This window comes from Lolium rigidum, chromosome 3 (genome assembly GCF_022539505.1).
Source record: "Lolium rigidum isolate FL_2022 chromosome 3, APGP_CSIRO_Lrig_0.1, whole genome shotgun sequence".
Taxonomy (NCBI): domain Eukaryota; kingdom Viridiplantae; phylum Streptophyta; class Magnoliopsida; order Poales; family Poaceae; genus Lolium; species Lolium rigidum.
This window is the reverse complement of record NC_061510.1, coordinates 315,661,783-315,689,418: the sequence shown is the minus strand read 5'-3', so window position 1 is coordinate 315,689,418 and position 27,636 is coordinate 315,661,783. Positions and strand designations below refer to the sequence as shown.

General features: G+C 43.3%; 1 protein-coding gene across 1 annotated transcript; it reads right to left on the bottom strand.

The window, feature by feature from the left end:
- Positions 1-23,211: 23,211 nt before the first annotated feature.
- On the bottom strand, positions 23,212-27,228 carry LOC124699905. The gene is made up of 4 exons (XM_047232133.1): positions 27,094-27,228; positions 25,699-27,001; positions 25,499-25,583; positions 23,212-23,465 (listed from the first exon to the last, which is right to left on the bottom strand). The coding sequence occupies exons 1-4, from the start codon at positions 27,173-27,175 to the stop codon at positions 23,460-23,462; spliced, it is 1,476 nt and encodes a 491-aa protein (XP_047088089.1). The 5' UTR covers positions 27,176-27,228; the 3' UTR covers positions 23,212-23,459.
- Between the last annotated feature and the right edge of the window lie 408 nt (positions 27,229-27,636).

Sequence of the window (27,636 nt, the reverse complement as noted above, 5' to 3'; positions counted from 1 at the left end):
CAAAAACTTTTACAACAAGGTAAAACCTTGAGGGTTTTCCCAACCTAAAGTTTATGTGTGACTAAGATGTATAATAGCATAATGATTGCCATCATAACATGAAGGGGTGTCAAGGTCATCCATACTCCAATTTAGCATGAATGGAGATGATCAAAAAGTAGAGAAATTTTAATGATATAACCCTAAGTGTTTACTAGAATTAGGGTGTCAAAAAGGTGGGAAATGTGATTCACATACTTAGAGTAAGTACGCAAAATACCGAGAGGGGACATTACACACTTGGTGGCAAGTATGTAAAAGAGTCAAATTAAGCAAACCCAAGGAGAAGCAAGAAATCAAGAGACCAAGGGTAGAAAGATCTCAACCAAGAACATAGATAGAAGGGGTCAAAGTAAATGGCTTGCCTTGGCTTATTTGTCCCTGGACTTCTTCAACTCCATCAATATAAGAATCCCATCAATATAAATAAAATCCTTATCCGAACCACTTCTTCTCCGGAATTGTTCGCATCTATCGCCGGAAAATATAAAAGGAACACAATCAACACATTGCACTAGTAAAACAAACAAGCAACAATCAGAAACTAATCACTCAACTATGGGCTATCATGTTAAGGACTTATAGATATTTCAAAACAACTTTATAAAAGAAAACCCATTTCTTTTACTTGATAAAAGCATGAAAGCTTCACAAATGAACAATCGCCTCTATGGTCATCACCAAGGCATGAGTTAAACATCCCCTGGTAGATAACACTATCAAGAAGACAAGTGCAAAGCTTTTGGCCTCAAAACATTCATCTTTTATTTTCAAACATTTTTGAAGAGGTAGGAATTATTTATCTCTTTTATTTTGTTTGCACAAATACTACCCAATACTAGGAAGTAAACAATATGCCACACCATTTTGAAAACTTAAGCAAAACAATAGAGCTTGGTTTAATCTTGGGAGGTTTTGTTTGGCAAGAATAAAACATAGGTTGGCTACTTTTAAAACAAAGTGAAGACAAGGGTTTGAATAACTCAAAGAGATTTCAAATCATCATTGCATGTGACACACATACACTAGCAAACAGAGACAAAATTTCATTAACAGAGACTAACAGTATTTTTCCTAGATGGCCAGTAACAAAACAAGGTCAACACAATTGGATTCATCCAAAAATATTAATCCTCTAATTTTTAAAATTACAAACTCTAAACAGAATGCAGTGATCATGTTTAATGCACTAAAATTCGTACAAAAATCCTAAAAATACGTGACCAGTGCCATTAGAAAGGTATTTAAATTTGTGAACTAATGCAATTGGTTTTACTGTATTTGGGTTTGTAGAACTCAAGTTATACTCAAAATAGTGCTACTGGTTTTAACCCAAATTTTACAGCAAATTCCAAAAATTAAAAATAGGGCGGGAAACGCCTGGGCCGCACGGGATTTGAAGAGTGGGCCGGCCCAGGAGGAATTGCCAAGTGGAGGGGGGAAAGAAAATGAAAAACAAAAAGAAAGGGAGTGGGGCTCGGGGCGGGGCCCATCCGCATGGCCGCACAGGCCAAGTAGCCCATGCAGACTCACGCATCGGGATCGGCCTCTGGTCGTCTTCCTCGTCTCGCCAGGAAGGTTCGGGGCGGACGGAAGAAAACACGGGGGCGAGCTAGGGACGTACCGGCGGCTGGAGGGGACGGCGGGGAAGGCGGGTGGTTGGTGGCGACGGGGCGGCGCAGGAGAGGGCTCGGCGGTGACCTCCTCCTCCGCAGATGCCCATCCCGGCGGCGTTTCCTCGCAGCAGATTTCGGCCCGGCTCGTTGGCGATGTTCTCCGACGGACCTGGCGGCGTAGAAGGGATGGTTAGGACGAGCGGAAAGAGGCGCAGGGAGTAACATAGAGAGGGAGGGAAGGGGGCGTCGGGGGCGAGCTCCTCTCGCTCGCCACCCTCACGGTATCCATGCCGGCGTCTCCTCCTCGGCCGAGCAGCAAGGGAAGGAGGGTGCTGGCGGCGCCCCTGGTGGTGTACTGGGAGGGAGAGGAGTGGTGTGAGGGAGTGAGTGGGTGGGGGAGTCCCTTTTATAGGCGAGGGAGGCACGGGAGGGAGGTGCGGGCGGCGTTCATGGCCAATGAGTGGCCGAGGATGGCGTCAGGGGTGACGTAGGAGGGTGGGGGCGGGGTGACGTCATGCGTCGGAGACGTCAGCAAGGAGGGGAGGGGCGAGCGGGAAGGATGGGGTCGAGCGGGAGGCTCCCCGAGTCGCTGTTCTGGTTCGTTTTTCCTCTCTGGCTCCGTTGGGGTTTAGTTTTGGGCCCCCCCTTTTGTGGGCTGCTTGACTAGGGCTGGTGGAAGGGTATGGAGAGGGTCCAGGGAAGGGTAGAGGGGTAGGTTTTTGGGCCAAGGAGGTGCAGGGGTGAGAGGTGGTGCTAGGGCACCAAGGCCCGGCTATGAATAAGAGAGAAAAGAGAGAGGGCTAGGAGAGGGGGTAGATGGTGAGTATGGTGGAGATCAAGCGATGACAAGGGTTACACAACATTGCCATATTTTGAAAAAGAGAAACAAAATAAGGTGGGATGGGAAAGATGGTGATAAGGGTGATGGTGCCAATTTGTCATTTGAGAGACAAAAAGTTATGGGAAGGGGAGGGTGCATGGTGGTGTTGAGCAAAAAGTGTTGGTCCAAAAATTTGGTGTGGAAAGATTTTGAATGAACTCATTTTGGAAAGGAGATGGGAGAAAATATATTATTTATTTAAAACTATCAAAAGATCATGTTGGTCCAACAAGGTTTGGAAATTTTAAGAAAAGGTGAGAGGACGATGGTGATGATTTTGGTGAGGTATAGATGAGATGTAGGTGTAGATCAAAAGAGAATTGTTTGAAACACTTCTATGGCAAATTTTGAATGACAAACATTTGAATATTCAGAGAGAAGCGACGTAGTATTTTGGTCTTAAAAGTAAAAATAGTAAAAGTTCATGCACAACTATGCATGAGTAGATCTTCTTAAAATTTATTTGATTTTAAAGGTGCAAGGATGGCACATATACCAAAACCCTGTATTTAAAGAAAAGAATAAAATAAACACTTCTTTAGAAAGTATTTTTGGGTTGAAAGAAATGGGGTGGTAAAATATTATCCACAATCCCTCTTGTTACTTGAGGAAAAAATATTTGAAGAGATTCAAATAAAACTAGGAGTGGTTTTTTTGTGGTTAAAACTAGAGAAGGAAATAGATAGGGTTGTGGAACTTTTATAAGAGAGGGAAACTTTAATTTAGGGAAAAGCGATACCAAGGGTGGATGACTACTACATAATGTAGCTACCATTTTCACTCTTGGTTTTGTGAAGATTAAACTTCGTTTAAAATAAAAACAAGAGGTAAAAGAGGAAGAAGTGATCTAGTGCTGAAACACTGGATAGGGTGCAAGATCAGGTGAACATAAGAATTGTAAGGGTTGCATGGGACATGCAAGACGTGGAAGTGGTATAGGATGTTGCATAGATGAGATCCATGCATTAAGGTCACCAATAACAATTATGGGTGGTTAGATATCAACTGCCAAAGTTAGAACTTTTAAGCCTCGCCAAAAACGGGTTTTTGACTAGGGTATAGGAGAAGGAAGTAATAAAGGGGTAGATGATCCAAGACTTGAATTCAAGGATGGGGTGAGTTGTATTATACCCCAAAGAGAAATTTGAAGTGGGCACACTCATGTTGCCATGAGGAGAAAAGTTTGATGTGCTGAAAAAGGAGAACAACCTTTCCTAGGCCACACAAGAGTTTTATTAGGTGAGTTGTTTGTCTGACCACTAAAGGTGCTGTGCTTTGGGGTAGCTCAAGACAAAACTCAACAAGCGAATCAAGACAATTCATCTACCAACAGATCAAGGCAATTCATCATAACAAACAGATCAAGGAAATTCATCTTAATTAGTCTATAGAAAAAGTTTTTGTTCCCCCTAATTTTTGCACTTTGGATAATTAAACAGGTTTGCAAAAGTTGGGGTGTGACAGATCTTCCACCCTTAAAATAATCTCGTCCCGAGATTACTAAGCGTAGGACTAGAGGGGTTGTAAAGTTTAACTCCATTCTTCTGTAGATGTGCCATTGTTGAGAAGGTCGTTGCTTCATCTTCTGGGAGACATGATGGATTCCTGCCGACGGCGAGCTTCATGAAGAGTTTGACTACCCTATGCAGACGTTAGATCTTGTAGCTTTTTAACGATCCTAGCGGAGTCCATGATTTTCGGAAAAGTTAGTGCACTCCAGCGGTGCTTTAGCAGGGTTGAAAACTTTTTTTAGAGTTAGCTTTAAATTTTAGTGGAAGACGAAGTCTTCCACCCTTAAAATTGTTCAGAGGGGTTTCCTGAAAACTTAGAGCTTCAGCCACGGGTCTTGTCGGTGCCTTCGAAGGAGTCATCAATCTCTCGTCTTGAGTTGAAACATCTTCAGGGAGCGAGGTGCAGTCCACAGCTTCAAGGGGAGTTAGTGCATCCCAAGTTCCCAATGGTGTTTTCTAGAAAGGTTTAAAAATTTAGGGTCAGCTCCAATTTTTAGTGGAAGACGAAGTCTTCCACCCTTAAGATTTTTCATCGGGCTTTTTGGAAAAACTAAGAGCTTTTGCCTTGTAGTCCTGTCTGGGGCTTCTGAAGAAGTCGTCGATCTTCCGTAATCAGTTGAAGAATCTTCAGGAGGCGATGTGTAGTCCACGACTTCAAGAGGCATGCACTCACGGTGTTTACTAATCCATATAACGCGCGGTAAGTTAGTAAGTTGAAGAAGCGCCTGGTTGTTGTCCAAATGAAGCATCATCAAAGGTCATCAGAGACAATCTTTAGCTTGAGGGTCGGTGCTGACTTATACCAGTTAAGAAGTGAGCGGGTAAACTACACCTAATCTTGAGTCTTGAGGTATCTTCAGGAGCTTCACTTGATGAGGACCAGATGAACCATGTGATGTAGCTTGGCTTTGACGCTATTGTCCTCTCAGCTTGTTAGACGGTGTGTTAGAGGGTAGTTTCAAAAAGTTATGCTTGAAGTTAGCGCGATTAAGCTCCAAGGTTAGACCAAATTAGTATGGCTTCTCGCAGAGGTGCAGTCACTCCTGAAGGTATAGGCTTCTAGTTTCTTGGCGTAGTAGAGATGCTCCTGCTGATCTTGAAGGTAGTTAGCGTAGAGAGGGGTCTAGTTTTGTTTTCTCTGACGGTTGAAAACAACTATTAACGGGGTTAGAGTTAGAGCCTTTCGTTAACTTATCCAATTAACTAGCAGTTATCATTTTATCGATGAGGTGGATGAGGGTGAAAACATATTAGGGGGTGCTTCCTACGCTGGTTTATCACACAAAGAGTGTTTTTCTAACCAAAGGACCAAGACAATCATACACACAACAAACAGATAAAAAACACTCAAAGCAACACACTTAGGGTACTACAAGCAATCATCAAACCAAACATGGTACTCTAAGTACCCAGAAATTCCTAATGCCGGGGGTAGTTCAATCAAACCGATTGAGTTTGTCCTATCCATCCTATAGGTTTGGGGCTGGTCGCATATGTTGACGTCTTCATATCGCCGGCATCAGCTTCAATAAGGACTTTCGAAGCTGTTGGTGGTGAAGCAGGCCTGGTGTGGAGTCGTCGATGTCGAGGTGAAGACAAAAACTGCATATAACTTCTAGTCTCAACATCCTGAGGACGTGAGGTCTTCGAAAGGGGTGGCTGTTGAGGTACTCCCGAAGTCGAGATCTTCTCATGGCTGGCCTAAAAATTACTAGTCAAGAAACTAAGGAATTGATCCCTGACGACTGCAAAAGCGCAAGTCCACGGAGGAACAAGGTCAGCTCCTTGACAGACTTTGGTGTTAACCAAGACATGATGTTATTATCCCTTTATGTGCACGACTAAATCGGCATCCAATCTTCAATAACTGTCGTGGGAGATTCATGAGTCTTCATGAGGGAGTGATTCATTCTTGAGTTCGAGTCTCCGGTCTGAGTTGGGGACATCGTCTGATATGTAGGTTTGAAGTGGATGAGACAATAGAGTAAGACTTTTCAAACCTTTTTATAAAGCGGAGAGATAAGAATTTAGAAGTTTTGAAGAAACAAGAGGAGTAGAAGCTATGCTTCCGAATAAAGAAAGAATTGGTTTCATAAATAGTTTTGTCCAAGTAATTATTTCCTAACTAACGTCCATGCTAACTAAGGTCTCCTACAGTCAGGATGGCTCTGATACCAGCTCTGTGGGGACCCCGGACTAGCTGTCCAAAATCCCTGTTATGTATACAGTTCACGATCCCATGATCAGTGCGCCGTGAACACATAACCGAACTGATATCAAATTACACCATCCATTACAAAGCGGAATAAGAAAATTACAACATGGTCACATGACCAATACTTACATAATAGCCTCGAAGGGCCTAACTAAACATCAGAGTAGCAACATCACTTCAGCAGCGCAATACCCAAGTCATCTGCCATAACCCTACGAGCAACCGATCGGGAAGACGTTCCTAGCTCGCATAGACGTCGCCAACTCCTTCTTCATCCGTCGTGTTCCTCCAAGTCCGGCCAAGTAAATAGCTAGGGACAAAGCCGTGAGTACATTTTGAATTGTACTCGCAAACCATTTACAAGTAACTTAACAAAGAGAACGAGGTACCGAGGTCTAACTAGGGGATCAAGAGGGAATGACCACTTATGTAACAAGAATATGTTATGTAGACGAGAAGAAGTGTTTTAGTGGAGTTAGCATCTCAACTTCATGGGTGAAGGAGATGAGAGAATATATCTAAGACATCACTACTAGACTCAATTTAGGAAGATCTTTCACGACATAAACACTTAGGAAGGGTAGACCCAATTTTTATCAATTCCTTTCCGACCACCTCATTGTGGTCATCAACCATTTTTCCAAGTACTCCAAGTACTTCAACACAAATCCCGTTTCTTTCCTTTGTCAAACATTTTCGTAAACAAAACACATCAGGCTAAGCAACAGCCAATCCAACCGTCCATGACCGCGGACACGGCTATTCGAATAGATTTAACTCGCAGAGTTTGCACACTTTCCCCACAAGATCCGATAAATCCGCCGGGATCATCCCCGGCCATCATACGAAAGTATGTGGGTATCGGATAACCAGTCGAAGCCTTTCGCCCATTCTAGTTAGCAAGAGGTCCTACCCTATGGAGTATGTACCTCCCCGGCACCGTGGCAGCTCACCTCCTTTTGAGCGTGGCTCCACCGCCAAGCCAAGAGACCCATAGTGTCTTCCGGACGGGTCAGCCCCGAAGGCCTCCCGTTATACTATTGTCCCAACCTCGACAATCCGGACTCGGGGGTATCCGTACCCTTGTATAGTTATGCGGTGCCTCATGCTAAAGAGAACGAACGTCGAGCTAAGCCCCGTGCCCATGTTGGAGTAATGTGGTTGCGCTAGTTTGTTGTCATGGGTGAGTACTTAGGCGCCAAAGTTTTCGTAATATCCCAACCACTTTCTCATCCCCATCATTTTTACCAAATCCTTTCCTTTCTCAAATTCTCACTTGGGCATAACATTATACCCAAGGTTTTAACAAAAACTTTTACAACAAGGTAAAACCTTGAGGGTTTTCCCAACCTAAAGTTTATGTGTGACTAAGATGTATAATAGCATAATGATTGCCATCATAACATGAAGGGGTGTCAAGGTCATCCATACTCCAATTTAGCATGAATGGAGATGATCAAAAAGTAGAGCAATTTTAATGATATAACCCTAAGTGTTTACTAGAATTAGGGTGTCAAAAAGGTGGGAAATGTGATTCACATACTTAGAGTAAGTACGCAAAATACCGAGAGGGGACATTACACACTTGGTGGCAAGTATGTAAAAGAGTCAAATTAAGCAAACCCAAGGAGACGCAAGAAATCAAGAGACCAAGGGTAGAAAGATCTCAACCAAGAACATAGATAGAAGGGGTCAAAGTAAATGGCTTGCCTTGGCTTATTTGTCCCTGGACTTCTTCAACTCCATCAATATAAGAATCCCATCAATATAAATAAAATCCTTATCCGAACCACTTCTTCTCCGGAATTGTTCGCATCTATCGCCGGAAAATATAAAAGGAACACAATCAACACATTGCACTAGTAAAACAAACAAGCAACAATCGAAACTAATCACTCAACTATGGGCTATCATGTTAAGGACTTATAGATATTTCAAAACAACTTTATAAAAGAAAACCCATTTATTTTACTTGATAAAAGCATGAAAGCTTCACAAATGAGCAATTGCCTCTATGGTCATCACCAAGGCATGAGTTAAACATCCCCTGGTAGATAACACTATCAAGAAGACAAGTGCAAAGCTTTTGGCCTCAAAACATTCATCTTTTATTTTCAAACATTTTTGAAGAGGTAGGAATTATTTATCTCTTTTATTTTGTTTGCACAAATACTACCCAATACTAGGAAGTAAACAATATGCCACACCATTTTGAAAACTTAAGCAAAACAATAGAGCTTGGTTTAATCTTGGGAGGTTTTGTTTGGCAAGAATAAAACATAGGTTGGCTACTTTTAAAACAAAGTGAAGACAAGGGTTTGAATAACTCAAAGAGATTTCAAATCATCATTGCATGTGACACACATACACTAGCAAACAGAGACAAAATTTCATTAACAGAGACTAACAGTATTTTTCCTAGATGGCCAGTAACAAAACAAGGTCAACACAATTGGATTCATCCAAAAATATTAATCCTCTAATTTTTAAAATTACAAACTCTAAACAGAATGCAAGTGATCATGTTTAATGCACTAAAATTCGTACAAAAATCCTAAAAATACGTGACCGAGTGCCATTAGAAAGGTATTTAAATTTGTGAACTAATGCAATTGGTTTTACCGTATTTGGGTTTGTAGAACTCAAGTTATACTCAAAATAGTGCTACTGGTTTTAACCCAAATTTTACAGCAAATTCCAAAAATTAAAAATAGGGCGGGAAACGCCTGGGCCGCACGGGATTTGAAGAGTGGGCCGGCCCAGGAGGAATTGCCAAGTGGAGGGGGGGGAAAGAAAATGAAAAACAAAAAGAAAGGGGAGTGGGGCCTGGGGCGGGGCCCATCTGCATGGCCGCACAGGCCAAGTAGCCCATGCAGACTCACGCATCGGGATCGGCCTCTGGTCGTCTTCCTCGTCTCGCCAGGCAGGTTCGGGGCGGACGGAAGAAAACACGGGGGCGAGCTAGGGACGTACCGGCGGCTGGAGGGGACGGCGGGGAAGGCGGGCGGTTGGTGGCGACCAGGGGCGGCGCAGGAGAGGGCTCGGCGGTGACCTCCTCCTCCGCAGATGCCCATCCCGGCGGCGTTTCCTCGCAGCAGATTTCGGCCCGGCTCGTTGGCGATGTTCTCCGACGGACCTGGCGGCGTAGAAGGGATGGTTAGGACGAGCGGAAAGAGGCGCAGGGAGTAACATAGAGAGGGAGGGAAGGGGGCGTCGGGGGCGAGCTCCTCCTGCTCGCCACCCTCACGGTATCCATGCCGGCGTTTCCTCCTCGGGCGAGCAGCAAGGGAAGGAGGGTGCTGCGGCGCCCCTGGTGGTGTACTGGGAGGGAGAGGAGTGGTGTGAGGGAGTGAGTGGGTGGGGGAGTCCCTTTTATAGGCGAGGGAGGCACGGGAGGGAGGTGCGGGCGGCGTTCATGGCCAATGAGTGGCCGAGGATGGCGTCAGGGGTGACGTAGGAGGGTGGGGGCGGGGTGACGTCATGCTGGAGACGTCAGCAAGGAGGGGAGGGGCGAGCGGGAAGGATGGGGTCGAGCGGGAGGCTCCCCGAGTCGCTGTTCTGGTTCGTTTTTCCTCTCTGGCTCCGTTGGGGTTTAGTTTTGGGCCCCCCTTTTGTGGGCTGCTTGACTAGGGCTGGTGGAAGGGTATGGAGAGGGTCCAGGGAAGGGTAGAGGGGTAGGTTTTTGGGCCAAGGAGGTGCAGGGGTGAGAGGTGGTGCTAGGGCACCAAGGCCCGACTATGAATAAGAGAGAAAAGAGAGAGGGCTAGGAGAGGGGGTAGATGGTGAGTATGGTGGAGATCAAGCGATGACAAGGGTTACACAACATTGCCATATTTTGAAAAAGAGAAACAAAATAAGGTGGGATGGGAAAGATGGTGATAAGGGTGATGGTGCCAATTTGTCATTTGAGAGACAAAAAGTTATGGGAAGGGGAGGGTGCATGGTGGTGTTGAGCAAAAAGTGTTGGTCCAAAAATTTGGTGTGGAAAGATTTTGAATGAACTCATTTTGGAAAGGAGATGGGAGAAAATATATTATTTATTTAAAACTATCAAAAGATCATGTTGGTCCAACAAGGTTTGGAAATTTTAAGAAAAGGTGAGAGGAAGATGGTGATGATTTTGGTGAGGTATAGATGAGATGTAGGTGTAGATCAAAAGAGAATTGTTTGAAACACTTCTATGGCAAATTTTGAATGACAAACATTTGAATATTCAGAGAGAAGCGACGTAGTATTTTGGTCTTAAAAGTAAAAATAGTAAAAGTTCATGCACAACTATGCATGAGTAGATCTTCTTAAAATTTATTTGATTTTAAAGGTGCAAGGATGGCACATATACCAAAACCCTGTATTTAAAGAAAAGAATAAAATAAACACTTCTTTAGAAAGTATTTTTGGGTTGAAAGAAATGGGGTGGTAAAATATTATCCACAATCCCTCTTGTTACTTGAGGAAAAAATATTTGAAGAGATTCAAATAAAACTAGGAGTGGTTTTTTTGTGGTTAAAACTAGAGAAGGAAATAGATAGGGTTGTGGAACTTTTATAAGAGAGGGAAACTTTAATTTAGGGAAAAGCGATACCAAGGGTGGATGACTACTACATAATGTAGCTACCATTTTCACTCTTGGTTTTGTGAAGATTAAACTTGGTTTAAAATAAAAACAAGAGGTAAAAGAGGAAGAAGTGATCTAGTGCTGAAACACTGGATAGGGTGCAAGATCAGGTGAATATAAGAATTGTAAGGGTTGCATGGGACATGCAAGACGTGGAAGTGGTATAGGATGTTGCATAGATGAGATCCATGCATTAAGGTCACCAATAACAATTATGGGTGGTTAGATATCAACTGCCAAAGTTAGAACTTTTTAAGCCTGCCAAAAACAGGTTTTTGACTAGGGTATAGGAGAAGGAAGTAATAAAGGGGTAGATGATCCAAGACTTGAATTCAAGGATGGGGTGAGTTGTATTATACCCCAAAGAGAAATTTGAAGTGGGCACACTCATGTTGCCATGAGGAGAAAAGTTTGATGTGCTGAAAAAGGAGAACAACCTTTCCTAGGCCACACAAGAGTTTTATTAGGTGAGTTGTTTGTCTGACCACTAAAGGTGCTCGTGCTTTGGGGTAGCTCAAGACAAAACTCAACAAGCGAATCAAGACAATTCATCTACCAACGGATCAAGGCAATTCATCATAACAAACAGATCAAGGAAATTCATCTTAATTAGTCTATAGAAAAAGTTTTTGTTCCCCCTAATTTTTGCACTTTGGATAATTAAACAGGTTTGCAAAAGTTGGGGTGTGACAGAAACTAACCTTGTTCTTAATTGGGAGAAATGCCACTTTATGGTTAATGAAGGAATTGTATTGGGACATAAAATTTCCAAGAGAGGTATTGAAGTTGATAGAGCTAAAGTTGAAGCAATTGAGAAGATGCCCTATCCTAGGGATGTTAAAGTACTTGCCTCCAACCTTTTCAGCTCAAGCAAAGGAGGAAATTCTTTTATGACTTGAGGCATTATTTTTGGGATGACCCACACTTATATAAAGAAGGAGTGGATGGTATTCTGCGAAGGTGTGTTCCCGAATATGAACAACAAGAGATATTGAGTAAATGTCATGGTAGTGCTTATGGAGGACATCACGCCGGAGATAGAACCACGCAAAAGGTTCTACAATCAGGTTTTTATTGGCCAACTCTCTTCAACGATGCAAGGAAGTTTATTTTATCTTGTGATGAATGTCAAAGGGTTGGTAATATCTCCGAACGCAATGAAATGCCTATGAATTATACTCTTGTTATTGAACCGTTTGATTGTTGGGGATTTGACTTCATGGGACCTTTTCCCTCTTCGGAAGGTAACACTCATATACTTGTTGCTGTTGATTATGTTACTAAATGGGTGGAAGCCATACCTACAAAAAGTGCTGATGGTGAGACCTCTTTAAGAATGCTTTTAGACATTATTTTTCCTAGATTTGGAGTTCCTAGTTATATTATGACAGATGGAGGTTCTCATTTTATTCATGGTGGTTTTAGAAAAACTCTTGCTAAATATGGTATTAATCATAGAATTGCTTCCGCTTATCATCCTCAAACTAGTGGGCAAGTAGAACTATCAAATAGAGAAATTAAATCTATCTTGCAAAAGACAGTTAATAAAACTAGAAAGAATTGGGCTAGTAAATTGAAGGAAGCACTATGGGCTTATAGAACTGCTTATAAAAAACCCATGGGAATGTCACCTTATAAAATGGTTTATGGAAAAGCTTGTCATTTACCTTTAGAACTAGAGCACAAAGCTTATTGGGCTGTTAGAGAACTAAATAAAGATCCTAAACTAGCCGGTAATAAGAGGTTGCTGCAATTAAGTTCTCTAGATGAATGGAGAAGTGAATCTTATGAAAATGCTAAACTCTTTAAAGAGAAAGTTAAGAAATGGCACGATAGAAGGATTATCAAAAGAGAGTTTAATATTGGGGATAAAGTCCTATTGTATCGGTCTCGTCTCAGATTCTTTGCAGGGAAATTACTCTCGAAATGGGAAGGACCATATGTTGTTGAGGAGGTGTATCGTTCAGGAGCAATTAAAATTAGTTCTCTCCAAGGAAATGCCACGCAAGTGGTGAATGGACAAAGACTCAAGCATTATATTTCAGGTGATTCTTATAATGTAGATGTTGATGTTATTCGAGTGGAAACACCGGAGGCTTTCATCAAAGGTCAAATTGACGATCCGCGTAACTCGACTTTGAATAGGTAACAGTACAGGTAATAAAAAGTTCGCGATTTACTTTCCGAACAATGTTTTTGTTGTTTTTGGAAAATATGAAAAATTACGAGATCGAAACGGAGTGGAGGAGACGCACGAGGGCGTGCCCCCATAGGCCGGCGCGGCCAGGCCTTGGCCCGCGCCGCCCTATGAGCTGGCCGCCTCGTCGCCCCTTTCCGACTCCGGTTCGACCTGGAACTTTCCTTATGACATAAAAATTCCTGCTATATAATCCCCCGAACCCCTGGAGGTCCGTATATCGTTTTCTCGACGTGTTTTGTTTCGAGCTGTTTTTGCCAGGATCTATTTTCAATCTTGGAGCACCATGGCCTTCAACAACAAGGGCAAAGAGCTTTCGAAGGAAGAAGTGAAAAGGGTGTCGTCAAAACAAGAGCAACAAGCTGTTGGGAGTAAGCAAATCTTGGTGGGATCTGTTGACACTCGATGTTCTTTCTCTCATAACTTGCGTGGACCCTTACCACCTGCTCTTGGCCTCGACTCTTTCCCCGTGCTCGGAAGAAGCTCTACGGACTACCGATGAGTTTTGTGGTCAATACCGGGCTCTAAGAAGAGAAGTGGAGATACTCCGGAAGGAGAATTACCGACTCCGTAGAATGCCGGAATATTACTCGATACCCATCACAAGGTCGCCACCGCCAACTTCGTATAACAATGAATCTCTTCGAGTCTTAGTGCAGAATTGCCAAGTTGAGAAACCGAAGTCGAAGGAGATCCGTAAGAAGCGCGGGAGGAGTTCATCACCACCATCGCCAAAGGAGTAATTCATCATCGGTATTGGCATCCCCTTGGTTTGTTCCAAGCTTGGGGGAGTGCCGCGGTATCACATCATCACTACCTTTTACTTTTTACTATCAAGCAGTGTCATATCATGAGTAGGGAAGTTATCATATAAGATGGGTTGCAGTGTGGAAATATCTCTCCTTTGGTTGGTTGTCTATGTATCCCTTGGTGTGAGTTATCGTTATGAAATATTAATGAGAAGTCTTATCATTTACATATTGCACACCTTATTTTAGTTTGCAATTTCTATTATATGATTGATCTTGATTTTAGTATTGGTACCACTTTGGGAGCATTGAGTAAATCTATTTGGTTTTGGCAAACTTAGCATTGGTCAATAGCAACAACACCTTGAGGTTTAAGTAGAAAAGAGAAATACATATAGTTGTTTCATTGTCTTCCTTTCTTGTTAGCTCATAGCTTATTATTCTGAAGTTAAAATTGTTTGTGCTTACAAGAAAGATGCATGATTGTTTCTATCACATTTATATTCGTTTGTCTCCCTCAACTTTTATGCTTGCTAATTAACCTTGCTAGCCAAAGACTCGTACCGAGAGGGAATGCTTCTCGTGCATCCAAACCTCAACCCAAACCTATGCCATTTGTGTCCACCATATCTACCTACTACATGGTATTTCCCTTCCATTCCAAGTAAATACTTCATGTGCTACCTTTAAACAATTCAAAATTTATTACTTCTTATTTGTGTCAATGTTTTATAGCTCATGAGGAAGTATGTGGTGTTTTATCTTTCAGTCTTGTTAGGCAGCTTCCACTAATGGACTAGTGGCTTCATCCACTTATCCTTTAATTTTGCAAAAAGAGCTGGCAACGGGGTTCCCAGCCCCAATTAATCAACTCTCATTAATAATTCTCTTCACATGTTTTGCTCTGATTCATCAGTAAGCAACTTAATTTTGCAATAGACACTCCTCCATGGTATGATATTGTTGGAAGGCACCCGAGGATTCGGTTAGCCATGGCTTGTGTAAGCAAAGGTTGGGGGGAGTGTCATCCTTAAATAAACTAAAGTACATGTGTAAACAAAAGAGAAGAGGGATGATCTACCTTGCTGGTAGAGATAACGTCCTTCATGGGAGCCGCTCTTTGGAGGTCTGTTTGGCAAGGGGGTTAGAGTACCCGCTACCATTCGTTGACAACAACAAACACCTCTTAAAATATTACTTTTATTCTCTTTATATGATTTCAAAACTGAAAAAGCTCTAGCACATGATTTAATCCTGCTTCCCTCTCGCGAAGGGCCTGTCTTTTACTTTATGTTGAGTCGGTAAACCTATTTCCCTCCATCTCAAGCAAGCATTTGAGTTGTTGTGATCAAACTATTATATTGTGATTTGCTTCATCATGTCTTTTACTCTTCCTTGTTTAGTACAAGTTTTATCTGAATGAATATAGCTTTGAAAGTTATCAATGATCACTATGATTGAGTATGCAAGTTTACCATAAGCTTTAATATGAGAGCGCTGCTCAATAGATAAGTATAATCTGTTAACTGTTCTCTGACCAAGAACAAAGTTTGCCATCACCAACTATGATTTCTTATGCACCTTTATTTGTGATTACCTTATACTTGTTTCAAGTTGAGTTATATGAGGAAGTTGTTTACTAGAATGTCTTGTGTGAATGAATATGAGGCTTCTTGTCCGTATTTGATTTATCGACTCTTCACTCCATAAACATGTGGTCCTGTTTACCGAGTTCAGTTTCGCTTGGGGACAAGCGAAGTCTAAGCTTGGGGGGTTGATACGTCCAATTTGCATCACTATTTTATATCATAATTTGCTGTTATTCATTGATATATTTCATATTTGGAGATGATACTTATGTTATTTCATCTATTTTGCATGTTTCATGATTATTGGAGGATCGCGCACCGGAGCCGGGATTCTCGCTGGAAAAAGCACCGTCAGAATGCAATATTTCGGAAGATCAACAGTTGACGGAAATTATATGAAAAATCCTATTTTTCCAGATGACGAAGGGAGCCAGAAGGGGGAGCCGAGGAGGGCCGCCATGGGCCCCCTCATAGGCCGGCGCGGGCCCTGCCCTGGCCGCGCCGCCCTGTGAGGAGGGGGCCCACAGCCCCCTCTCGCCTCCTTTTCTTCGCGTACGCCTTCGTCCCGAAAAGCTAAGCTCCAGGGGTACGTCGCGAAGAGACACAGCCGCCTCTGCGGGGCGGAGAACACCAGAGAGAAAAGAGCTCTCCGGCAGGCTGAGATCCGCCGGGGAAATTCCCTCCCAGAGGGGGAAATCGACGCCATCGTCACCGCCATCGAGCTGGACATCATCTCCATCATCATCACCATCATCATCATCATGATCACCGCCATCTCCACCACTGCACCTCGTCACAACTGTAACAATTTGGGTTTGATCTTGTTTGTTTGATAGGGGAAACTCTCCCGGTGTTGATTTCTACTTGTTATTGATGCTATTGAGTGAAACCGTTGAACCAAGGTTTATGTTCAGATTGTTATTCATCATCATATCACCTCTGATCATGTTCCATATGATGTCTCGTGAGTAGTTCGTTTAGTTCTTGAGGACATGGGTGAAGTCTAAATGTTAGTAGTGAAGTATGGTTGAGTAATATTCAATGTTATGATATTTAAGTTGTGGTGTTATTCTTCTAGTGGTGTCGTGTGAACGTCGACTACACGACACTTCACCTTTATGGGCCTAGGGCAATGCATCTTGTACTCGTTTGCCAATTGCGGGGTTGCCGGAGTGACAGAAACCTGAGCCCCCGTTGGTATATCGATGCAGGAGGGATAGTAGGATCTCAGAGTTTAAGGTTGTGGTTAGATTTATCTTAATTACTTTCTTGTAGTTGCGGATGCTTGCAAGGGGTATAATCACAAGTATGTATTAGTCCTAGGAAGGGCGGTACATTAGCATAGGTTCACCCACACAACACTTATCAAAACAATGAAGATTAATTAGTCGTATGTAGCGAAAACACTAGACTAAAATCCCGTGTGTCCTCGAGAACGTTTGGTCATTATAAGTAAACAAACCGGCTTGTCCTTTGTGCTAAAAAGGATTGGGCCACTCGCTGCAATTATTACTCTCGCACTTTACTTACTCGTACTTTATTCATCTGTTACATCAAAACCCCTGAATACTTGTCTGTGAGCATTTACAGTGAATCCTTAATCGAAACTGCTTGTCAACACCTTCTGCTCCTCGTTGGGATCGACATTCTTAGTTATCGAAGATACTACGATACACCCCCTATACTTGTGGGTCATCGCCCACCCAGGCCGCGCGGCCCTGTGGTTTGGGCGCCTCGTCGCCCCACCTCGTATGCTCTTCGGTCTTCTGGAAGCTCCGTGGAAAAATAAGACCCTGAGCGTTGATTTCGTCCAATTCCGAGAATATTTCCTTTGTAGGATTTCTGAAACCAAAAACAGCAGAAAACAGCAACTGGCTCTTCGGCATCTCGTCAATAGGTTAGTGCCGGAAAATGCATATAAATGATGTAAAGTGTGTATAAAACATGTGAGTATTGTCATAAAAGTAGCATGGAACATAAGAAATTATAGATATGTTTGAGACGTATCACATCCCAACCTTGTTTATCTAAATAAATGAGTGTTCATGAGCATTGAATTAGTTTGAATTTGAGTAAAATTCGCATCAAAGTTGATTTGATTTCAATTATGCAAACCCTTCTCTATTTCTTTCTCACTCAAATTCTCTCAAGTTTTTAATATTAGGCCACATGGTTTTGTTGTCATTCAATAAGGCCATGTGAATTTATATCTTCTCTGCAAAATTTGAGTTCAAACAAAATTCAAAACAGATTTGAAATTGGATTTTGAAAAGAGAAACAAAAATCAGAAAAAGAGAAAGAATAAAAATAGGGGACAAACCCTCCTCTCTTCTCTCCCTGGGCTCAGCCTACCCCCTTCTCTCTCTTTTCCCTCACTGGCCGCAGCCCAAACACGGCCCAAGTGGCCCAGCAGCCAAAGCCACCGCAGCCCAACACCCCGCAGGGGTTTTTTTCCGCAAAAACGGCGTCTTCCCCGATGGTCTGGCCGGCCAAGATGAGCTCCGCCGCCCCCCCAGTGGCTATAAGAGCTCCACCGGCCGCCGCCGAACCCTAGCCCCCACTCTCCCCTTCCCCCACACTCTCGCGTGCCCTCCCAGAGCTAACCCTAGCTCACAGACGCCGGCCCTGCCCCACTCGATTCCGGCGCCGGCGAGCGTCCCCGGCCGTCGCCATCGACGCCATCACGCTCGTGGTGAGCTCCTCTTTCCCCTGGTATCCTCGCCTCACCCCCTAACCCTCTCTAACGCCGCCACCATTCAGTCTCCCGCGTCGCCCCGCGCCGTTTGCCCCTCGCGCGCGCCCTAGCCGCCCTCTCAATCGGCCGATTGCAACCCGGCCGAGCTCCGTAGAGAGCTCATGGCCTTGCTGACGTTAGCATGACACCATAAATGTCTTTTCCATTTTTCTGTATTTTTTCGGTAAATCTTTTCTGTAATTCTTTAAATAGAAAATAATATGACATGTGGGTCCCCTTGTCAGAATTTTAATAATTTCATTAATGTTTAGAAAAGAATAAAATTATGACATGTGGGTCCAGTTTGTCAAATTTTTATTATTTTCCAATAATTTTCAGAAATTGATTTAAAAATGAATTAAAATTGGGAAATTCATAACTAATTCATTTTAATTCAGAAAAATATAAAATTATATATCAAAATGATCAGAAAAACATTTCCTAGTTGTTTATCCATGTTTCATACATGTTTTACCCAATTAATATGGCATGTCATCATATCATTTGTGCATTGCATTGTACCTTGTCCTGATTGTGCTCTTCCTTTCCGATATTTGGTTCTTCTCGATAGGGACAGAACACAAACCTGAGATCAATGCCACCGAAGAGCAATACCCGAACAACGAGGGACAAGGCAAGCCCTAACCTGGTTCATAAATGGTTTCGAAATGCTTTTCTTCTGGTTCTTACATATTGCATCCGCTTCAAATATGTTTTATTGGCAATTGTAGCTATCCTATGTGTGCATAATCTATCCTTGTAGCCTAAAGTTCCTGATCCACTGCTCCCAGCAAAACTAGGTTGAGCTTGATCGCATCGCCAGAGCCTTATATATGATATGCTTAGCCATGCTTAGTTGTTGAAGTTTGATCCATCCGGTTGATGAATCAGAGCTCCGAATGAACCTAGTTTGACAGGATGACGTGGTAAGATCAGTGATGATGTTAATAAACATGCTAAAGGCTTGGATGGGCCGCCACATGGGGATGTGGTGATTTGACTCGTTCTCGCCGATACTAGGACCTGAGTTCTTGCCTCTGGAACCAAGAGCGAGCGTACAGCCACACGGGGCCCATGGGAACCCCTTGGCCCGAACTTACCTAGCTTATCCATGAGTCAATTAGTTTGCGAGTTCCATTTGCCATAGGCATGGGGAAAAGGTGGAAAAGGTTTTCAAAGTGCATCATACAGGGAGTGGCTAGTGTGAAGTATGTTGGAGGCATTGAACTGGATCCCCTGCGCATAATGATCGGGACCGCCTCAGAGAATGGCTACCTACGATGATGGAGTTCCCAGTTAGTTTGACTCATGGAATAGGCGAAGTAAGGGAAAGGTTTTGGTCGACCACCCTCTGCCAGCACACCAAGGAAGTGTGTTATACTAGTGGCACTAAGAGTCGGTCGGCGCGTGTGGGTAAAGTTGTACACCCCTGCAGGGTAAATCTTTTCGAAAAGCCGTGTCCACGGTTAAGGATGACTTGGGAAAGGACGTGATGATCATAGACAACTTGACCCTGATCGTAAAACTTGATATCTATGTGTGAATAAGGATCCCTTCTCAGGGTGTCGAGGGGGTGATCCTAGGTAACAGGTTCAGGTGATGGTGAAGATTCGGTGGATTCAACATGATGATATTAGAGCTAGAGTATATATCGCTCTCTTATCCCTGTTGAAAATGGTCTGAATAGACGAGCTTCTGCTTCCTATTGTTTACAAAGGAAAACTGGCTTTCCGCAAAATAAGCCACACATAAAGCCTCGCATACCCGCTTTGCTAAAAGGTTGTACTAAGTCTTGTTGAGTCCCTGTACTCATTCTTGCATGCTTTGTTTCAGACGAAGTTCTTCCAACTGATGGTGGGTTCTACCTCGACATCGACAAGTAGTTCGGAGTTCCCCAGGCGGCAGCCTGAGACTTATGGGCTGGTACGTCGCCTTATGTTACGGCCTCTTAGGCCCTTTGCAGTCTTGTTATCTAGATAACATAATTTTCTTTCCGTTGCTTGTTGAATTGTGGTTAGTGACCTCTGCGTGTAATAAATTTGGATCTTAACTCTGCTAAGAGTTCTAATATATTGCTTACAGTCGTAGAGTCACTGCTGTGTTACCGATTCTCACCCTGTAGGCCCTACAGATCTAGGTTAGGCTTATGCCAGATTTGATATCTGGGTTTGTCTAGCCTTGACCTCCGGGGTCGCGACAGGTTTTGGTATCAGAGCAGGACTGCCTATAGGAAACCCTTTCTACTAGTCTATGTTGAGTCTAGTAGTTGTGAAAACTATTTGAAACCTAAAAATATTTGCAAAAAAATCTGAATAGTACTCTTTTTACTCCTTATCTGGTGTCACTCTAATGCCGAGTCATCTTACCTTGTTTTGATTGAAAAAGATTTTACCTCTACCCTGTTATTTCCAAACATCTAGGATCCACGGGTTTGGGTTGTTTTCTCTAAAAAAAGTACTTCGTACTTGGTTGCTTAACTCAGTGTTCCTAAAGTTACATCAGTTGATCTGAATCTTGTTCCTTCCAGTCAGTCAATGTTATCATTCCGTTGATCGAATCCTTTCCAAGGAATCTGTTTCTCATGATCTTTTTACTTTGTGGGTTCCACATAATTCTGTTGTAGGCTTCAAGGTTTCCTTTTACCTTGGATGCCTCCTTTCTTTCTTAATGTTCTTGAATAATACTTCTGAATCTAGGTATGGCTTCTTGAAAGTTACCTTGTGATTACTACCTCGCAGTGTCCTCCGTGTCACTCAGATAGTAGTTATCCCTTTATTTGTGATATCCCCTTGGACTTGAACCGAAGGTCCCGGATTTTGCTGGGTTCACTTAATGTGAACTTAGTACATGATGTTGACCTTTAACCCAAGATCCATTCCATTGATCCCTCCTCCGGTCGTGCTCGTCTGACCCATGTCTCTGCTGATGAGGTTGAAGAGGATCCAAGCGTCCTAATGGGTACGCTCTATATAAACTCAATCCTAGCTACAGTTCTGTTTGATTCCGGAGCATCGCATAAATTCATATCTCAAGAGTTTGCAAGAAATCATGATATACCCTTCAACACAATGCCCTCCCCTCTAGAAATCACAACTCCTGCTTCTCATTGGCAAACCATTTGGATTACCCCTGAGGTTATAATCAGTATAGGGCATCTATTGTTCCCCACCTCTCTCATTGCCCTCAAGTCAACTAACATTGATGTCATCTGGCATGGATTGGATAGTAAAGCATAAGGCTGTCATTGATTGCGCGGCTAGGTCTATTGTACTGACCAATATTTTCGGCAAAAGAGTTCTGTACTGGGCTCCATCCGCAATATCTCCGTCGGCAAGGTTTACCCCTGAAGCCGAGTTGTATGTCATTGAAGCCCTACATAAACCAGAAATCTCTTATGTCTGGGTGGTCCGTGACTTTCCAGATGTCTTCCCTGAAGAGTTACCTGGCATGCCACCTGATCGGAGTGTGGACTTTGTCATTGAGTTGGTTCCCGGAATTGCCCATGTTTTCCCGGAGACCATATCGTATGCCTCCGGAAGAGTTGGTTGAACTGAAGAAGCAGTTAGAGGAGTTAGAAGAGAAGAACTTCATACAACCCAGTACTTCTTCCTGGGGTTGCCCTGCCCTCTTTGTCAAGAAGAGAGATACCAACATTCCGCGGCTGGTTGTTGATTACCGTCCGCTCAACGCAGTGACAATCAAGAACAAATACCATGTTCCTATAATCAATGATATTTTTGATCAGTTGTCCGGTGCCACAGTCTTCTCAAAGATGGATTTGAGATCAAGGTACCATCAAATCAAAATCCGCAAGGAGGACATTCCAAAGACAGCGTTCACAACTCGAAATGGTCTTTACGAGTACACTTTCATGTCCTTTGGCCTTACAAATGCTCCTGCCACTTCTATGCGGCTCCTGAACTCTGTTTTCATGGAGTATCTCGACAAGTTCGTCATGGTCTACATCGACGATATTCTGATCTACTCCAAAACCGAAGATGAATATGATGAACATCTTCGTCTGGTGCTAACAAAACTTCGTGAGCACCGTCTCTACGCCAAGTTCTCCAAATGTGAGTTCTGGTTAAAAGAGCTCATCTTCCTGGGTCATGTTATCTCTGAAAAAGGTGTTGCAGTCATTCCAGATAAAGTTCAAGCCGTTCTTGACTGGAAGACAACTAAGTCAGCTAAGGAGATTCGGAGTTGTAATATATTTACTTTCAGTCGTAGAGTCACTGTTGTGTTACCGATTCTCAGTTAGAGATCTAGGTTAGGCTTATGCCAGATGTGAATCTGGGTTTGTCAGCCCCAACCTCCCGGAGTCGCCACAAAGAAGCAGCTGCCTGATCGACTATAAGGCTGAAGGGAATATATATACAGAGACTTAGCTATCTACCTGATGATCTTGTTCATCTAAGACTTATGATCCGTTTAGGAAGCGTACGTACGTACGCACGCTCTCATGGGCTGATGAATAACGCTTCGACATGACTCATCGTGCTGATCCATGTGTATCCTAGTGCAAGCTTACCTAACTAACTACAAGATATATATCTCTTTACGCCTTTCCCGGTAATTAGATGTTTATATTCTGTAACAACTGTCTGGCAGTCTGGCGCATTTTCAGAGTTAATTGACTAAGAAGAGCTAAAATACATGTCACGCCTTTAACCTCCAGATGAGTATCATCGATGCCTTCTGCAATCAATAGGAACAAGCATCCGGCTATTGATAATTTGTTAATTGTCCGGTGTTGTATGCTTGTATATATATGAAACCTTATTCTTTGGGGTCTAAACTGCCAGCAAAAAAAGGTTTGGAAGACGAATCGTTCAATTGATTTGAGCTCAGTTGTGCTGAATTGTGTTGTGTCGATGTTTCAGTGAAATCACTCAAGGATGTTCAAGAGGTCATTTGGACAAAAGAACTCACATGTAAAATTCTCCCAAGTCCCAAAAAACAAATCTTTGGAGTTAGGAGATCCAATCTAAAAATAAATTGTTAACTTTCAATAGTAAGGTCAGTGGCAACTCTAACTAGTACATACCTAAATGCTTGCAAGGAAGGACACAAATAAACATCATGTTTGATCTACCAAGCTACATGATTGCTGAAAAGCAAGTTTAACGGTGCTGAAAAGCAGGAGATAAACATATTTAATTTTACAAGCTACAATAACTTAACAATAGATGCCATGTGGATATGTTATAGCGAAGAGGACAGGACAATGACGCATGACAATCTAACTAGTCTTCCTTCTTCATGGCGGCAAGAAAATCCAAGCTTCCACCAGCTTCTGGATACAAGGGACCATTTATGACTAGAGAAAAGAGCACAAGTACAAAAGAACATGTAAGATACGTGATTAAACCAATTGCATCAATATGATCAAATGTGAAACAAGAAAAGCACGTGTATAAAAGAACGAGGGAGCACGTACATTAGAAGAAAAAAAAAAGGTCCTGCAAACTCTGCAATAACTTCATTTCACAGTGGTAATAAACTAGCATAATCATTTACCTTATTTGCGTCCCCTACCACAATTCTCTAGCATGTTTCTTCTAGCATAATCATTCACCTTATTTCTTAGCCTAACATAATCCTGGGCATAATCATTTCGCTTATTCAATATGTTTGGTGGATTGTGGTGACTAAAACTAACCTTACCAATTTTTTGGTCATGGGCAACAAATTTGCTATAGTTTTGATGGTTGCTAACAATTTAGCATGCACCTGCTCACTAGTCAACTCTAATTCATTTTTCTTGGCAACATTGGCCAAAACATGGACAACCAAAACCCTATCTAAAATACTAGTATATGCTAGCCAAATTTTGAGATTTGCTTGGGTTCAAACGAAACACACCCCACAGTCTTTAACAAGTTACATGATATTATCCTTGGCACTAATTCTGAAAGCAACCGATGAGTACTATGTGTGCCAAAAATAGGACAACAGAGCAAATCACCAAAGATCACAAAAACCTTCACATGACTGCTAGTTGCCAAAGATGACAGATTATTTTAGTCAAATTGCATACAAAACCATGTCTCCCTACAAAGAAGTGGATACACGGCTGATTGGTTGTGTAGGAGAACAAGGATCGATGTGGGCAAATTTAAAAGTTGATTTAATAGATAGTCCATCAGTATAGGGGATTGCAAGTGGATTAGGACGAATCTGAATTTCTGACATGAGTTTTTTTGTCAGTTGGATGTTGATTGGGGGCAGACTCCTGAAATCTTACGGGCGGACGCGTGCCGGATGGACGTCCCGGGCACACGCACCAGGTAGTCTAGTTGTTAATGAAATTGTAGGCTAGCTGATATCATGTGTCATTTTTAAAAAAACTATAACTTTTAAACCGTGCGACAAAATTACAATTCGTTTTCACTACTAAAATCCCCGTGACGAGAGCTTCGAAACTCGACCACATTTTCATATGTTTAGACGATTTTTTTTAACAAGCAACTTTGATGCGCGGCAGAGCAACTTTATTGTGCAACAAACCAACTTTGGTGTGTGCCAAAGCAACTTTGGTGTGCAACGAACATGTACAGTTTTTGGTACACGAAGGCACAACTTTGGTGCCCGACAATAATTTTGGTGTCCATGGGAGCAGTTTTAATGTGTGACGAAGCAACTTAAGTGCTCTGCAGAGCAACTTTGGTGCCCGGCGACACAGTTTTTGAACCCTGCAGAGCAACTTTGGCGCCCGACCGAGCAATTTTTAGTGTCCTACGAGCAACTTTAGTACTCGGCCGAGCAATTTTAGTGTCCTGTAGAGTAAAAACATTAGGAGTTGTTGCTGCAGCTGTTGTGAAGCCTACCATCGTTGTGAATCAAGTGTTTTTGTTGCACACCAAAGTTGCTTTGTCGCATACCAAAATTGTTTTCCCGCACAACAAAGTTGCTCTGTCGCGCATCAAAGTTGCTTGTTAAAAAATTGCGTCGAAACATATGAAAATGTGGTCTAGTTTCAAAGCTCTCGTCGTTCGGATTCTAAAAGTGAAAGCGGATTGTAATTTCACCGCACGGTTTAAAAGTTACAACTTTTTTAAAACAACAAAGTGATATCAGCTAGCCTACTTTTTTGACAGCTGTACGCATCTTTCCATTTGTGTGAGCAATTTCCATTTTGGTATGACCGCTCAGAATAACCAACGGGCATGCAGCCGCTCGCTAGACGTGTCCTGGGGACATTATTTGTGAGGATTGAGCATCTGACCAAGTTAGATTGGTAGTCGGTTGCTAATTTGTTAGGATAATAAAACTAGCGGTGATAACTGAGCACATCATAATCGCTCCATGGTGCTAGTACAGAAAGAACAGTTTATCTGCTGGTAAACTTACCCAAAAACGGAGCTTTCTCTTCACCTTCCAAAAAAGCAATCCAGCTTCCCTTGATTCCTTTTCCGAACATAACAGCCCTTTGTTCCTACAAGGATCATAAAGAGAATATAGTAAGCCCGTTAAATAAGATGGCGTAGGAACAGTTGTAACATATAAGGAGCAGCTAGGGAAAAAACAAAGTAAGGGCAGCGGTGATATACCAGACATCGCGAATGCAGCAGGTAATGACGTGCTGGATGAGGCTACGAGGACCCGGGTTACAGCCATTTAGACTGCACGTGTCGATTGGTCGAGACCAAGCACCAGTATTGAGATGGTATTGTGCAAAAGAACGATCAGTTGGATGGTTGTAGACAACAGTTTCAGACATGACAGTAGGCAGCACCTTAGAGGAGACACTGAGGCACTTGTTCTCTAGGAAGAGAGCACGGTCACCAATGCTTTTCACCGGGGTAAATCTTTCCAAGATAAGGTCCTCAAGTTTGTAAATCACAAAGTGCGACCAAGAGCTATCGTTATGGCCAACAAGCAGGATCTGCGAGTCGCACTCTACCAGATGGAAACCGCAGTAGAGCTTATCTGCCGGACATGTGGCGATCAGCCTTGGCGGCAGCGGCGGCGAACCAGGCTGCAGGGGAGGGTCAATCTGGAAAACCAATGATCCACTAGAGCTAGGATAAGATTGCGCCAAGAATAGCTTGCCTCGGAATGACAAGATTGCCCTATTAACCGGGATATCCCAGTTTGGCATGGTCCATTGCTGGTCCTGGGAGGTAGCGAAGGCCAGACGCCGCAGACGCCTGAAGGTAAGCATGACGATGATGGATCCACCGGTGCAGGAAACGGAAGCGCATATACCGCATCTGATGTAGTACCATTTTGACAGCTCGGGATCGGGATTTGCAACAGGAAGATCATTGTCCAGCTGAGTGAGGAGGGTGGCGAGCGGTGGGAGCTCAGTAATGTCTCCTGTGAAAGGGTGGAGGAGGCGGACGGCGGTGTCTTGGTCTCTCTGGAGAAGAAGGAGGCCGTCGACAGAGTCAAGAGCGCAGTGGTTCCTGAAAAGCGGGAGCTTGACTCGGACGAAGGTTCCCGTGTCAAGGTTGAAGAAACGGACATAGCCGCGCAGCTTGCCGTGCCCGGGGTAGAGACCGTGACCCTCCGGCAGCATCATCCAGCGGCGCGGGTGGAAGTGTGGATCGATGACGCCGCGGCCGCGCGGGCAGACGGTGCCGGACCTCCAACTGGTGCAAACAGCGCGAAAGCGGACGTAATCCAGAAAATCGCCGGCTAGCACGCGCCTCGCTATCTGGCGAACCATATCCCCTGGAAGACGACATGCCCAGGGGGAAGAGGTGGACGGGGGTGCAACCGCGGCAGCAACTTCATCTGAGGCCACCGCCGCGGCAAGGCGGCGCTTCCTTGCGCGCGCAGTCGTGGCCTGCGGCTCGGAAGGGCGTTTCCTAGACCTCGACGGTGACACCATGCGTTCCAATCGTAGATCTGATTCACAAATTAGGAAACAGAAGATAGTGAATTTTACCCAGGAGAAACAAAATTGAAGTGATAAATTACACGGAGAAGAGGTGCAGTACCAGTGGAGTTGGGAATTAGAGCTGGTGAATGCTGCTGGAGAACGTATGAGGGGGGTCGCCGGCGTTGGCGGTTCAGTGCCATGGCTGTCTGCTGCTGACCCTGACTTGCGCCAATTCCTTCCAAACTCTTTGTTATCTGCCTCTCTGAGCATTAAAAAACTCTTCAGGCTGGCCCTAGTGGGTAGTATCATATAGTAGTATCATGTATATGATACTTTTCTATGATACTAGATCCATAATGCATAGTATCATAGATTAGTATCATAGTTTTGCTATATTAATTGATTTGTAGAATCCCAATGCAAATTTGTGTACAAGATTTATTTGATACTAACTTTTCTCGTGATGTGCGCTATGATACAGTATCTACCTATGATACTCTAATCTCCTCTCTCATCCATAATTACATGCCACATCAGCATTTTTGGTGGGCCTAGGATGCATGATACTAGCTATGATACTAGCACTATGGCTAGCCTCATGAGAGGATTTTTCTGCGCCGGAAAATTCGGATCCAGCCTCCGGCATGTGTCAATAAGATAT

Coding starts and splice junctions, on each gene's coding strand:
- LOC124699905 (XM_047232133.1), bottom strand. CDS start 27,175: ATGGCACTGAACCGCCAACGCCGGCGACCCCCCTCATACGTTCTCCAG. Junction 27,002..27,093: donor TCTAATTCCCAACTCCACTG/GTACTGCACCTC, acceptor TTTGTGAATCAG/ATCTACGATTGGAACGCATG. Junction 25,584..25,698: donor TGCTGCATTCGCGATGTCTG/GTATATCACCGC, acceptor TGATCCTTGTAG/GAACAAAGGGCTGTTATGTT.